This window comes from Vanrija pseudolonga, chromosome 2 (genome assembly GCF_020906515.1).
Source record: "Vanrija pseudolonga chromosome 2, complete sequence".
Lineage (NCBI taxonomy): Eukaryota > Fungi > Basidiomycota > Tremellomycetes > Trichosporonales > Trichosporonaceae > Vanrija > Vanrija pseudolonga.
In genome coordinates, this window is record NC_085850.1 from 214,065 (window position 1) to 226,280 (window position 12,216).

Genomic DNA, 12,216 nt, shown 5'->3' on the forward strand with positions numbered 1-12,216 from the left:
GGAAAGGGGTTGACACGACGGACGAGGCCCCGAGCGCCGGCGCTATGGGCGAGTCTCGCATTCGAGGTGCGTCGTGTGTCCTGACAGACTGGCAGGAAGAAGACGAGCTCTGGTATACGTTGGCCAGCTGATCGTTGATCGTGTGCTGATCATGTTGTTGTCGACCGTAATCGCCTCCGAAAGCCCGTCACGTCGGCGGCTGTGGATGGATCGATCGGCGTGATGTTGGTCCACCACATGTTCGGCACCTGGCCCGCTTGGCTCGTGCTGCGGCGTCGACGCCGGCCCGTTTCTTCCTGAGCATGCTGTGCTGTGACAAGTGAAACTGCCCTGTCGTCTCCACGTCGCCCACAGCAGAGGCGTTCCATGTTACGCGCACTCACGCCCGCCAAGGCGGGGTCGAAGGCCCAAGCCAAGTGGGTGGGCGCATGGATCGTCAGCAGCATGGGGGGGTGAGGTCAGAGCCGCGGCATTCGGAGTCTCCTGCCGTTCAGTGGGTATCGCGCTGGGTGATGCGTGGGTTGCTGAGCATGCGGAGCGGACTTTGAGTGTGGACGCATGGCGAATGAGGTGGATGGAGAGGTTGACCGAGGTGGGTCGAGTTGCGGGCACCCGTTGTAAGGTGTCGGACCGATGGTTACCGATGTCGTCTTTGACCCCGGACTGACAACTATAAATGGTCACCGCCAAGGCTGCACGCCCCATTGTTGTTCAAGGTAGGCAGTATACGGACATGGGGTAAGGAGATACAGCGAGGAGTAGGTGACGGATTGGTATACACACCGCGAGGTGGGATGTGTGTGCATGTATCGTTGTCCATGCGTCGTTGGGCAAAGCCGCCATGCCACACACTCAAACCCCATCCCGCAGTGTTCAAAATACCAAGATAACCAGATCCTGCAGAGCGACGACCCGGATGACGGATGACACTGATGCATACTACTCCAAGATATGACGGCCAACACAGCCGCTCGGACACACGTCCGCTCGCTAGAGCGCCACGAGCGAAGCAGCGACAAAGGCACAGGCGAGGAGCGTGCCAACCTTCCCAAGCCGTGGGAAGCCAGTGCTATGCGCGGAAGGCGACGCCGACACCTCAGACGACGGGGCAATCGGCATCACCGAGAAGCACCACACGCGGCTGAGGTTGCTCGTGGGCCCGTGGGACACGTCCTCGTAGGTGCAGTTGACAAAGTTGCCCGTGTAGTTCCAGTTGGGGATGGTGCAGGTGTGCACCACGGCCCCGGTGACGCTCTGCGGGGCCGACGTGAGGTTCGGGTGCGCGTGGAAGAACTGGCCCCACGGCACGTCGGCGTAGCTCGCGTTGTTGGCCGTCGTGCAGCATGACTGGAGCGACGTGTTGCTCAGCGCCGTGTAGCAGTAGCCAGAGTAGTCAATGGGCATTGTCAGTGTTGTGAGTCGGGTGTGAGGTGGCCATCGACGCCTCGGTGCCGGCTTAAGTAGCCGTCGTAACCACTTGCCCGCAACCTCGTCGCGTATCTGTCCGCGCCGAGAGTCCCGAGGTTTGATCGCTCGGATCGTCCGAATGGGCCGGAAGGGCAGGTGTATGAGCATGTGACTGCCGTTGCTGTGCTGCACGTGCGGGCCTAGAGCCCAAGCATAGACGCGGCAAAGAAATACACCGAGGACGAGGGCGCCGACCTTGCCGAGCGAGCGGGCACCATTGTGCACAAGGCGTGGGCGTGGGCGTTGGCGTCGATGTTGACTTGGCGTTGGCGCAGCTGTAGTTGTGTGGTGTTGAGTTCCGTGAGGCAGGAGCTTGAGATGGGGGGATGGTGTTGTGTCGAGGTGGTTGGCGGGAGCCATGGTCCAGCCTGCCTGCTATCCGCCTCTTCTCGTCCTCCCTCGCTCATCGCCACCGCGTCTCCAGCATCATCGGAAACACCGCCCAGTGCCAAGATGCGGTGGTCCGGGTGTTGATCGCTCGGGATGTGTGCATCCTGCGACAGCACCCCAGAGGCTGCACGGTGGCTGCGGATAAGGGTGGTGTTCCGGCAATGGGAAATGGGTCGGCCAGGGTGGTATTCCGGTGTCGTGACCGCGCGGTGCTGCCACCAATACCGATGCTCCGCCCATCTACCTGAGTCGTCCGTATGCACCGTCCTCGACTCGAGGCGCAGTGTTGCGGCTGTTCACGGCCGGATGTGTCGGTACCTGGTGTCACTGCTCCACTGCTGCGGATGGATGAGTTTCCGAGGGTCAGGTCTCAGGCGTCAGGCATCCATCCAGGTGCCCCGGATCCTCCCTCCCATCCGACGTCCTCCGGCGACTGCATCCATCGCGAGGGCGAGGCAGCGCCGCCGACATCTTGCGTCCTCTGCGTTCAGCAGGCGGTCAGTGCGTACCTGTATTATATGCATGCTCAATTATCTGCCATGTCGGGGAGGATGTCGGCCTGTCGGTCCGAGACTGCCCCCAACGCCCTAGTTGTTGCCGCCGTATCTTGTATCCTGGCGCATCGTCCCTCGCTCGTATCGTGTGTCGTCGTGTCTAAGCTCCTCTCTGTCGTCGTCGTCTCACAGCGCCAGGACGGTACCGGCGACCAGCCCCAATAATGTGAGGAGCAGCGGTGTGGATAGCCGTCGGTCGGCGGCCGAGACGACAGTCGACGAGCACTTGAAGTTGTGCTCGTCGCTAATGTTGCCCTTTACGCAGTTGAGCAGCACCGGCGCGCTCGTCGTGTACGCTACGCAGCTGCCAATGTCTGCGCCGACCGTCGTCCCGTTGGCCGAGAACCACGCATAGCCCTGCGGGTTGGTCGCGCGGAACGTGCTCGCGTTCTGGTTGAGGAAGAGGCCGTTCGCGCCCGCGCAGCACGACTCGATCTGCTGCACGCTGGAAGAGTAGCACGCCGCATTCGAGTATTGTGGTGGTCCTTTGCCCATCGTCGGTGTGTAGGTGGTGGATGCGATGCTGGGCAGAGCGGGGGCTCGCGGCGGGCAAGCCGGCCCACTCGCTATATATGGGGAATGCAGCCCAGCAGTAGCAGCAGCTCACAAGCAGCCAGGCAAGTCACCTCTTAGCGATTGCAGCATGGGTGTGAAGGGAAAGTCACATGACGTGCCGGCGGCCATCGGCGCAGCACCTGCAAGGCGGCAAGAGACATCCAAGCCTTGTCGCGCACCTTAGCAGAGTAAATCATATTCATGTGTGAGATGGCTGACCCTTAGACTGCCTTGCCTTGAGGACGAGGTGCCACACCCGAGGCAGTCGAGGCAGAGGTCGATCATGGGCGTGCCTAAGTTTCATGACGTGCAATCGAGAGGCAGGCAGGTCGCCTCTCGACATGCTCAACCTCGCTAGCCAAAGCAGGGAACTCGAGCTCTTGGCATCCAAATCCGTCGGACGCAAACTAACCAAGCAAGCTGTTGTTGACAGTGCTTAAATCCGGTGCTTTGGCTTTTCCGGCTTTGTCGTATCTCTGAGCTCGAGCGTGCCTATAAAGCCAAGAGCGTCGAGGCGACCACCAACGCGAGGAGCAGCAATGCAGGCGTGGACACGACGTGCCGCGCGCCCGAGGCATAGGTGCACCAGACCTTGAGGTCGCCGGCTCGCTGCTTCAGGCAGTCGGACATCCGGTTGCCGTTGTCGTCAAAGTCGCACCGCCCAATATAAGACGAGGTGTTGGCATCCGCCGCGGACAGCGCCCCGGGATAGGTCGTGTTGTAGTCGGCGTAGGTTTGATTCGTGAAGGTCCCCAGGGTGAGGGTACAGCATGCGTCGAGGGTGTCGAGCGCGGTCGAGGTGTAGCAGTCGCCCGAGGTGAGTGTGCCGCTCATGGTACTTGGTGTCGGTTGCGATGGACACGCTGAGAAGGTTCAAGTCACACTCGCTTACATATGCTCTGTCAACAGAGCCCCGGCTGAACGCTGTGTGGTGCGAAGTTTAAGAAGCAACAACATGGCATCGCATCGCAGACCTTGGAAGTCGGCGCACCGTGCTGTTATGTGACGCTGAGGCGGCCGTACCAGCCTGGGCTGAGATGGTGCGACGCGGAAGCTCCCTCGGGAAGGCACATACACAGAGATATACATAGGGAAGCAACGGCCCTCAGCAACAGCGACATCTATCTTATCGACGACCTTACAACGACAAGACAGCCCCCGCCACCAAGCCGACAAACACCACCCACACGGCAGCACCCACGCCCCGCTCGGCCCGCGAGGTCTTGTAGGTGTAATCGCATACGCCGTGTATGCCCGACGCCTTGGCCTTGTCGAAACAATCGCTAAGCGGGCGGGGTGCCGAGCTTGAATGGCACCCGCCCACAAGCGGCGGGCTGAGCGCTTCGTTGGTCCCGGCGGTCGCGTTGACAATGTTCGGGTGCGTGGCGTTGAACTCGGCAAACGTGACGTTGGTGTACGTGCCCATTGCGGACGCGCAGCATGCTTGCATGGCCACGAAGCCGTTCGACGTGTAGCAGTCTACGCTGGTGAGGCCGGCGGATACCATTGTGTTGGGTGTTGGCGGAGGTGGCGGGTGGCGGAGGGCGGGGCTCATGTCGTCGCCGCCCTTGTTTATACCCCTGTGCCGGCGACGCCTTCCTATCCGCCTCATCGCCCCCATCGTGTGCTAGAACATCAGGTGGCACGCATACCGTGATGTGGTGAGGCTAGCTGCCAGCGTACGTCCCGCCGTCGCTGTCCCGTCGTCGCCGAGTGAGCTCCGGGCGGTGTTGTTGGTCGCGTGCCTAGCTCCCGAGATAGACTCACATGCCGACTCGCGTTCCGCATCGCGACTCCAGCAATGTCATCAGCGCAACGAACGAGGGACGAAGCTATGCAACACTGCCCGGGAGGCGATAACGTGCTGCATCGGCCCCACAGCGCTCTGTGTCCCCGGCGGAAGCCTGCATCTGATGCTAGTTACAGCGCCACAACGGTCCCCGCCACGAGGCCCACCAAGGCGACCCACGCCGCCTTTGACACGCGGCGCTCGGCGCGCGACATATAAAAGTTGCAGCGGCCCTGCACCCCCGTGTCCTTCCATGCGGCGTTCAGGCAGTCGGCGAGGGTCTGCGCCCCACCAGAGTAACTGTTACACCCGCCGACGTAAGCCCCGCTCACGGTGCCATTCTGGGTGAGGTAGCCCACTACCCCGGTGTACGTCGCGTTGAACTGGGCGAAAGTCTGGTTGGAGAAAGCGCCGCTGGCCGCCGTGCAGCATGTCTTGATGGCGGTCGTGTTGAACGAGTAACACGAGGCCCCGGTGACCTTTTCGCCTGCCATGGTGTGTGGGTGTGGGTGTTGGTGGGGATGGGGCGGAGGCGGAGGTTCAGCGCCAAGCCTTTATACCTCTGGACTGTCGGCTCTTCGTATCCAGGCGAGCAAGGCCAAGTCTTCAGTACCGGCTAGCACGTACGCAGCGCCGTCATGGATCACCGCGGCAAGGCTGCAGATGCCCGTCGTCGCCGCCGTGCCGCTCGCCGTGCCTATGTTCGAGACCCGGATCTCAAACACGGTGCCAAGAACTACATAAGGCGCGCTGAAGTAAGTACCCCACAATTTGAAGCCTCTGGACTGTGTTCGCTCTACAGGCAGGAGCTGCACAGGCGCGTGCATCGGCGAGACCATATCGAGAGCATAGCGGCTGAAGTGATAGAAGTCATCTGTGGGTGTTGCTGGTCACTGCCCACAACCCCTCATCTCCCGTGCCGGCGGCAATGGCATGGATGTCCTGACGGCGTGGTCTGGTCGGCCGAGACATGTGTTCCGGTCGTATGTCGGCGAGGCTCCACGTTACTGTCACCACGGCGACTGGTCGGCCTCTAGTCCGTCACGACGAGAACGTGCACCGCCGTCACGCCGCCGTCATCGCCTCGGCCGTCGGCGCAAGCTTGCTTGCCTTGCCACTGGCGAGCACGCTCTCTCACCCCCGTTCCTGGCCACTCCTGCCCCCAGGCCCACGCCAAACACCGCCCCATCAACGACGAATGCAGAGTCACCTCCATCACCTACACCTACACAATGCGAATTATACAGCCATGACAGTAGCCGCCGCGAGCCCAACGAGCGCGACGACGCCGAAGCGTGCGGGGGCCGCGCCGGCGGCCGAGCTCGCGTGCGCACTGGGACTTGTCGTTGCCCCCGAGGCCGAGGGCGTCGACCCCGAGGCACCAGCGGCACCAGCCCCTCGCGCAGGGTACGTCGTGAGCTCCTTCTCGCTCGTCTCGGCGAGCACGGTGCCGTTCGCGAGCGTGACCGTCAGGCCGACCCACATGTCCTCGTCTGCCACGACGTCGGCGAACACGCATGCGGCGGACTTGGCCGCGCGGTCGTCCTGGAGCGGCGAGTCGATATGGCATCTTGTGGTCGTCTGCGCGGATATCGCTGCTGGCAACGTGAAGCCCTCGGGGACTGCGGCGGCGAACTGGGTGCTGGTGAGGTTGCTTATCTGCCCCGAGCCGTCGGCGCAGCAGCTGGCCAGGTCGGCCGCCCGGATGCCGGTGTAGTAGTCGAGCGCGACGGGGTCGCCGTGCGCTTGTAGCCCGTCGCCGAAGATGGCGGCCATGGTCGTGCAGTTGTGGTGGCGAGAGTGAAGAAGAAGAAGAAGAAGAGGGTGTTGTGCAGACGAGCAAGACAAGTCGTGGGAGACATGCCAAGCCCTTGCATTCATGCTGCTGCAGGGTGCGTGCCTGTAACAACTTGCGACGAACGAACGCATCTGGTGACGCAGACCCTAGGCGCGTGTCTCACTTAGCAAACAGGCTCAGAATGTAGTGCAATTCGAGTTCCAGTTCGGCTCAGTTCGGCGAGGTGCTGCACGCTGAGCTGGTCAAGACATCGGGGGAGGACGCCGAGGTTGGCAAAGCCACACGAGGGCGCCGCGCTGTCGGGCGCCGTGCGGTCGACGCTGCCTCACACGACGCAAACGACGCACACGACCTCACTGTTGTTGTACTCAAAAGCACCGTGCGCCGCTGCATTCCGTGTTGCGTAGTGGACGTCACCATGCGCTTGCTTGGTGCGCACTGGCGCGGTCGGTTGTCTTGGCTCCCGATTGCAGCAGGGATGCGTGGGCCGCAACCAGGTGCATAGTGGGTATGGATAAGTCTACAACAATGACCCTATGCAGTAGCCGCCACGGCCTCAACGGCAGCCGGCGCAACAACCTCAGGCTCGGCCGTCGCCTCCTTCGTCCCGTTCGCCGTGCCCGCCAGCGTCGACTCCTCGCTCTCGACGCCCAGCTGGTCGACGGCATGCTTGATCCCCAAGCCGGTCGGCGCGACCCACGGCCTGCCTTGCAGGTCGAGCCTGCCGCCGTCTGGCGCGAGCCTGCAAAATCTGGTGGGTCAGACGCACTCATAACATTTCACCCACTCGCTCAGCTCCTTCCAGTACACGCCGTGGTCGTACTTGAAGTTGACCTGCCCGCCGTAGTCGCTCTCGAGCTGGTCGGCGGCGATCAGCTCGTCGAGGTTGGGGTTGAAGCGGACCTATGTAGCGGCGTCAGCGGCTGGACGAAGAAGGTCAGGCGCACCTTGTCCCGCGACACGGGGTCGATGAAGGCCGAGATGGCAGAGTAGAACGCGCCGAAGAACCACGGAGCGTTGACGATGATACCCCGCCCGAGACCTGCCGTCGGTCAGCAATCATGTCCCCGACGTCGCACCCACGCTCGACGTAGTGGTTCGCCATAATGTGCAGCACGGTGCGCGACATGTGCATGCTCGTGCGCTCCGAGAACGAGATGGACGCGTACTGCCGTCGGTCAGTGAGGAACTAGCCGCTGGCCCACGTACATCAAGGAAGATGACGAGCTGTTCTTGGCCGGGCGGACACAGATCAATACAGCGCTCGAGGAACCACACGGTGTACCGGACCATCCGGGGCGACTCCTTTGTGTTCTGTCGTCCCGGGCGCATGATGAGGAGAGGTCTTCCTTGTCTGTCAAACCCGGAGAGGACGCTGCGGAGTAGTGTCAGTCGACTTGCTCTTCCCCTCCTTCACCACGCACATCTTGCCCGTCTCGTTCTCGGGCTCCACCTCGCCCGGCTCGATCAAATCCGGCCGATACTCCCTCCTCCACTCGATCGTCGCCTTGATGCGCTTCTTCGCGTCCGCCATGTGCCACTTCGCCGCGCGCATATAGCGCGCATGCACGCCGGGATCGGAGAGGAAGCGCCGCTCCCAGGGATAGTACTCGTCGTCTTCGGGCAGGATGAGCTCGTCGGTGTACTCGCGCAGGTCGTCGATCTGGCGCCGGCGTCAGTTCAGCTGGCTTGTGCTGTACAGTATGTAGCTTGCTTACGTCGGCGAGCTGGCTGTCGGTGTACTCCCGCACCGGGATCTCCGAGTCCTCCGGCGCGACAGCGGTGATAGAGTACGTGACGGGCAGCTCGTTGCTCGGTTCGGGGACGACGGGGAGCTTGGGCTCGACGACCGAGTCGGCCGTCACACCCTCCGCGGCGGTGGAGGACGCCGACCGCACAGGCAGCGGGACGGCCAGCCCGCCGTCAGCCTTGGAAGGCTCCGCAGCTGTGCTCGATGCCGATCTGAAGAAACCCATGCTCGTGGCAGCGGTGGTGAGATGTGCGATGATGAGACGATGTTGATGCAGTTGATTTCGCTTGCCGACCGACGGCCCCACGCCGCGGCCAGGTGAGCGAGCCGCGCGCGTCGGCACTGACACGGGTTTCCCGTGACGCCTCGCGACCCTGCTGGCTGTCGCCTTTGCCTCTGCCTTTCTGGCGCTCGCGGAATGCATACGCCGCGAGTGACAACCTGACGCGTACGTATACGAGATGCGCGTCGCGTGTCTCGGAACATGGGTGACTCGAGCGACACACCCAGACTCGTTACAGCTACAGCCTTTGCGGCCTTGGACCGACGCCTCGTCTCGGACTTGGCCGCACCACCCGGGATCCCCACTCTGCCCGACTCGGCCCCACGGGTCATTGCTATTTGATGCTTGTGCCGCCGCCATCATGGAACCGAGTGGACAAGTACACCAGCAATCCCACTCTATGCGTCCTCCGCACTAGCCGGTGTGGCGGATCTGCGGCATGCTCGGCGCCAATCGTGCCGGACCGACAGGAACATTGATCTGCAACGGCTTATAGTACAAACATGACACCGGCGCACAACCCAAAAATGGCAAGAAGCCCGAACCCTACCTGCACGCGTGTGGAAGACGACGCCGGGGCGTGTGCTGCGCTGGGACTTGGGCTGGGGGAGGAGACGACGCTCGTCCCAGCCACCGTCGGCGCAGCGGCATTCGCGCGCGTGCTCGAACTCGAACTCGTCACCATGAACGCCGGAACCTCTTCGCCCTTCGAATTGGTCGCCATCGGTCCATGGTACGTGGACACAGCCGACACCTGTGGATCAGGCAACCCAACCACAGTCCCGTTGGGCAGAGCAACCGTGATCTGGCACCATACCTCCCAGATCTGCGGGTCGGGGACGGCGTGCAGCGCGTTACCGAGCATGTGGTACTTGTCCGTCGGGGTGTAGCTGTCGGCCGCGCTGACGTTGAACGGGATGCGGCAGTGCGTTATGGTCGCCGAAGTGAGGTTCTGGGGTAGTCGGAAAGGGGAGGGCGCTGCGCCGTCGTACTCTGCCTGCGTGAGATTTGTCGCTGTGCCGTTCCACACCTTGCAGACCTGGTCAAGCACGCCGAGGTGGATGCCCGACCAAATGTCGACGGGGATGGTGTTGTTTAGCGCCAGCGCCGCCGCGGCGGGCTGTAGTGGCCCGAGAGGTGCAACGGACATGATGAGCGTGGTGTGTGGAGGGGTGAGTGCGAGGACGGGTCCGCGGCGCCGTCTTATGGCCAACATGGTTGCTGGAAACAACAGATCTGGGCCATGTGCCTGGAGGCATTGCCTTACACCGTTCCGCCACCGTCCCGCAACCACTCTTTGAACAGCTTGGGGTGTGCCTAGTGGAGGACGTTGGCTGCCTCCTACTCCTTGTGGTGCACCCACACCCCGTCTCAGCAAGGGGGAGGCCCAGTTCTGTGCCCTCACGACAACAGTGGACAGCGCGAGTTGGTCGATGACGCACATGACATTGCCTCCCTGCCAAGCTTCCTGATTTCACTCCGAAGTTGGAACATTTGTACCTGGTATCAACGACCGGTTAGCAGCTCTTGACGTGCACATTGAGTCTTCTGTATGCATTCACCCCTTGCGAATCCTACTCTGCCCACTTATCCCCCAATGGCTGCTCAGGTATCCCAAACGCTGGCCCCAATCGGCACGGGCACACAGATCACAGTGGCAGGCTCACACAGCGTCGAGCGGACCCCCGAGCTCGCGGATGTGACGATCCGCGTGGCGGCCGACGGGACCGACAAGGCCAAGGTGCTCAAGGTGTTCAAGGCCTCGGCCAACGACGTCGCGGGGATGATTTCGCGCATCGCGCCAGCGAAGCAAAGTGGCGGAGGGGCCGCCGTGCACGCCGAGTGGCCGGTCTGCGACGCGTCCAAGCCCGTCGTGCGGTGGCACACGGGGCGGCTGGCGACATGGTGGTGGGGGCCAGAGGCAACCCGGTACCGCGCGGAGCAGGACTACACAGTCACGGTCCACGACTTCTCCGCACTCGAAGTGTTCGTCAGCACCGTAGCGGTGCGTGAAAGCGAGGCAGGGCGGGGCTGATGACAGATGGAGAAGAACGTGGACTTCAGCAACATCACCTGGCGGGTGTCCCTCCCGACCCGCGACGCCCTCGAGGCCGAAGTGTACGGCGGCGCGGTTCTCGACGCCAAGCGCCGGGCGCTCATCTTACTCGCACCCATAATGGACGCGCCGAGCCTCACGCCCCTCGAGATTGTGGAGAAGGCCGCCGATATCAACGTTTCGCTTCCTCGGCGTATGGGGCGCAGCGGTGGGTCGATAGGAGAGGACCCGCTTATCCGCTTTGAGCCTGCACCTATTAGGCACACGGTCAAGGTGGACACAAAGTGGGCTGTGGTCAACTAGGGAAAGTTGTAGCGGCCATCCCCAGCTGTATGTTGTATGTAAGGCGCGCGGGCTGCCCAAGTGGCGCACGGTTGCGGGAACGAACACGTCTCTCACCGCCACATGGCTAAGACTTGAGTAGCAATGATGAGTTGTACATCCAACTGAGTACATAGTGCTTCAAGATGTAGAAATGGTGAATCTTAGAACAGTACAACCGCCGCTGCTGCAATGCCTATAAGCGATATCAACCCCAACTTGGCATGGCTCGAGCCTGCGGCAGACCTGGTGGCCGGGGCAGTAGGCGTCGTGGCCGCTGTGGGCGTGAGTGTGGCGATGATGCCGCCACCGGTGATCGACACAGGCCCGGTGGGATCGAGCCATGGCGTGGACGTGACAGTGAGACCGGGCTTGATCCAGACCCATATGGTGCCCCAAGCGTCTGTCTGCGTGGCGATGAACCACATGGGTACGGTATGTACCTCGTCGAGGCAGCTGGCGAGCTGGTCCCCGCGCACACTGGGGATGCGGCAGTGGCCCACGTTGCTCGAGCTGAGATCTGTGGGCAGGTCGAGCCCGATCGGCGCGGTCAAGTTATACGCCTCGACCGAGGTGAACTTGAGCGTGCCGTTCAGTCGGTCGCAGCACGAAGACATCTGGTTGAAGTAGAGGCCCGAGTAGAAGTCGGCATATTCGGCCCTGAACTTGTCGCCGACCTGGACAGAGTAGCTGTTCGTGTCGGTGGGCGCGGCGATCGTTCCACGGCCCGTGACGAGGGTGACCATCTTCCAGCCGTCCGCGTCGGGCAAGTACCACACGGTTCCGTCATCAGCGTTCATGACCTCGGCGTACCACATTACCACGTCCGCGGGCGCCTTGGAACCGGGGTGCAGGCAGGTCTTGTAGGACATGTAGTTGCCCCGGCCCGGGCCAACGAGGTCGAGGTGGCAGCGGCCGATGACAGCGGACGAGATGTTCGGCGCGAGGACGAGCCCGGGCGGAGCGGTCGCATTGAACTGGTCCAGCGTGAGGTTGTTGTACTGCCCGGAATATGTCGCACAGCACTGCGAGTGCAGTTGGGGTTGAAGACCAGAGTAGGTGTCGGCCGAGAGGCCGGTGGGGCCAGGTGGCGGAGTAAGTGTCGCGATTGTGAGCGTCCCGGACATGGCTAGTGGAGCGGTATGTATGCAAAGACTGGGAGCTGTTCTACTCTACTGTCCTCCTTTATACCCCTCCTGCCATCTCTGCCAAGCCTGAAGCCAGGTCTGGTCGAGAAGTCGAGAGGACATGGT

General features: G+C 62.4%; 8 protein-coding genes across 8 annotated transcripts; 1 reads left to right on the forward strand and 7 right to left on the reverse strand.

Annotated features, from left to right (window-relative positions):
• Positions 1–990: 990 nt before the first annotated feature.
• Positions 991–1,404, reverse strand: LOC62_02G001857 (uncharacterized protein; the record flags this gene model as incomplete). The annotated part of the gene is made up of 1 exon (XM_062768358.1): positions 991–1,404. One exon carries the CDS (start codon positions 1,402–1,404, stop codon positions 991–993), a length of 414 nt encoding a protein of 137 aa, XP_062624342.1.
• A 1,133-nt stretch (positions 1,405–2,537) lies between these two features.
• On the reverse strand, positions 2,538–3,800 carry LOC62_02G001858 (uncharacterized protein; the record flags this gene model as incomplete). Its single annotated transcript, XM_062768359.1, has 2 exons — positions 2,538–2,856; positions 3,493–3,800. 2 exons carry the CDS (start codon positions 3,798–3,800, stop codon positions 2,538–2,540), a joined length of 627 nt encoding a protein of 208 aa, XP_062624343.1.
• A 304-nt stretch (positions 3,801–4,104) lies between these two features.
• LOC62_02G001859 (uncharacterized protein) lies at positions 4,105–5,249 on the reverse strand (the record flags this gene model as incomplete). The annotated part of the gene is made up of 2 exons (XM_062768360.1): positions 4,105–4,516; positions 4,936–5,249. The coding sequence occupies 2 exons, from the start codon at positions 5,247–5,249 to the stop codon at positions 4,105–4,107; spliced, it is 726 nt and encodes a 241-aa protein (XP_062624344.1).
• A 745-nt stretch (positions 5,250–5,994) lies between these two features.
• On the reverse strand, positions 5,995–6,531 carry LOC62_02G001860 (uncharacterized protein; the record flags this gene model as incomplete). Its single annotated transcript, XM_062768361.1, has 1 exon — positions 5,995–6,531. One exon carries the CDS (start codon positions 6,529–6,531, stop codon positions 5,995–5,997), a length of 537 nt encoding a protein of 178 aa, XP_062624345.1.
• A 556-nt stretch (positions 6,532–7,087) lies between these two features.
• Positions 7,088–8,529, reverse strand: SPCC23B6.04c_3 (CRAL-TRIO domain-containing protein; the record flags this gene model as incomplete). The annotated part of the gene is given in 7 exon segments (XM_062768362.1): positions 7,088–7,304; positions 7,323–7,456; positions 7,501–7,595; positions 7,637–7,721; positions 7,763–7,928; positions 7,978–8,216; positions 8,272–8,529. 7 exon segments carry the CDS (start codon positions 8,527–8,529, stop codon positions 7,088–7,090), a joined length of 1,194 nt encoding a protein of 397 aa, XP_062624346.1.
• A 603-nt stretch (positions 8,530–9,132) lies between these two features.
• LOC62_02G001862 (uncharacterized protein) lies at positions 9,133–9,736 on the reverse strand (the record flags this gene model as incomplete). The annotated part of the gene is made up of 2 exons (XM_062768363.1): positions 9,133–9,171; positions 9,221–9,736. The coding sequence occupies 2 exons, from the start codon at positions 9,734–9,736 to the stop codon at positions 9,133–9,135; spliced, it is 555 nt and encodes a 184-aa protein (XP_062624347.1).
• A 447-nt stretch (positions 9,737–10,183) lies between these two features.
• Positions 10,184–10,945, forward strand: LOC62_02G001863 (uncharacterized protein; the record flags this gene model as incomplete). The annotated part of the gene is made up of 2 exons (XM_062768364.1): positions 10,184–10,591; positions 10,628–10,945. The coding sequence occupies 2 exons, from the start codon at positions 10,184–10,186 to the stop codon at positions 10,943–10,945; spliced, it is 726 nt and encodes a 241-aa protein (XP_062624348.1).
• Positions 10,946–11,127: 182 nt separating this feature from the next.
• LOC62_02G001864 (uncharacterized protein) lies at positions 11,128–12,090 on the reverse strand (the record flags this gene model as incomplete). Its single annotated transcript, XM_062768365.1, has 1 exon — positions 11,128–12,090. One exon carries the CDS (start codon positions 12,088–12,090, stop codon positions 11,128–11,130), a length of 963 nt encoding a protein of 320 aa, XP_062624349.1.
• Positions 12,091–12,216: the final 126 nt, after the last annotated feature.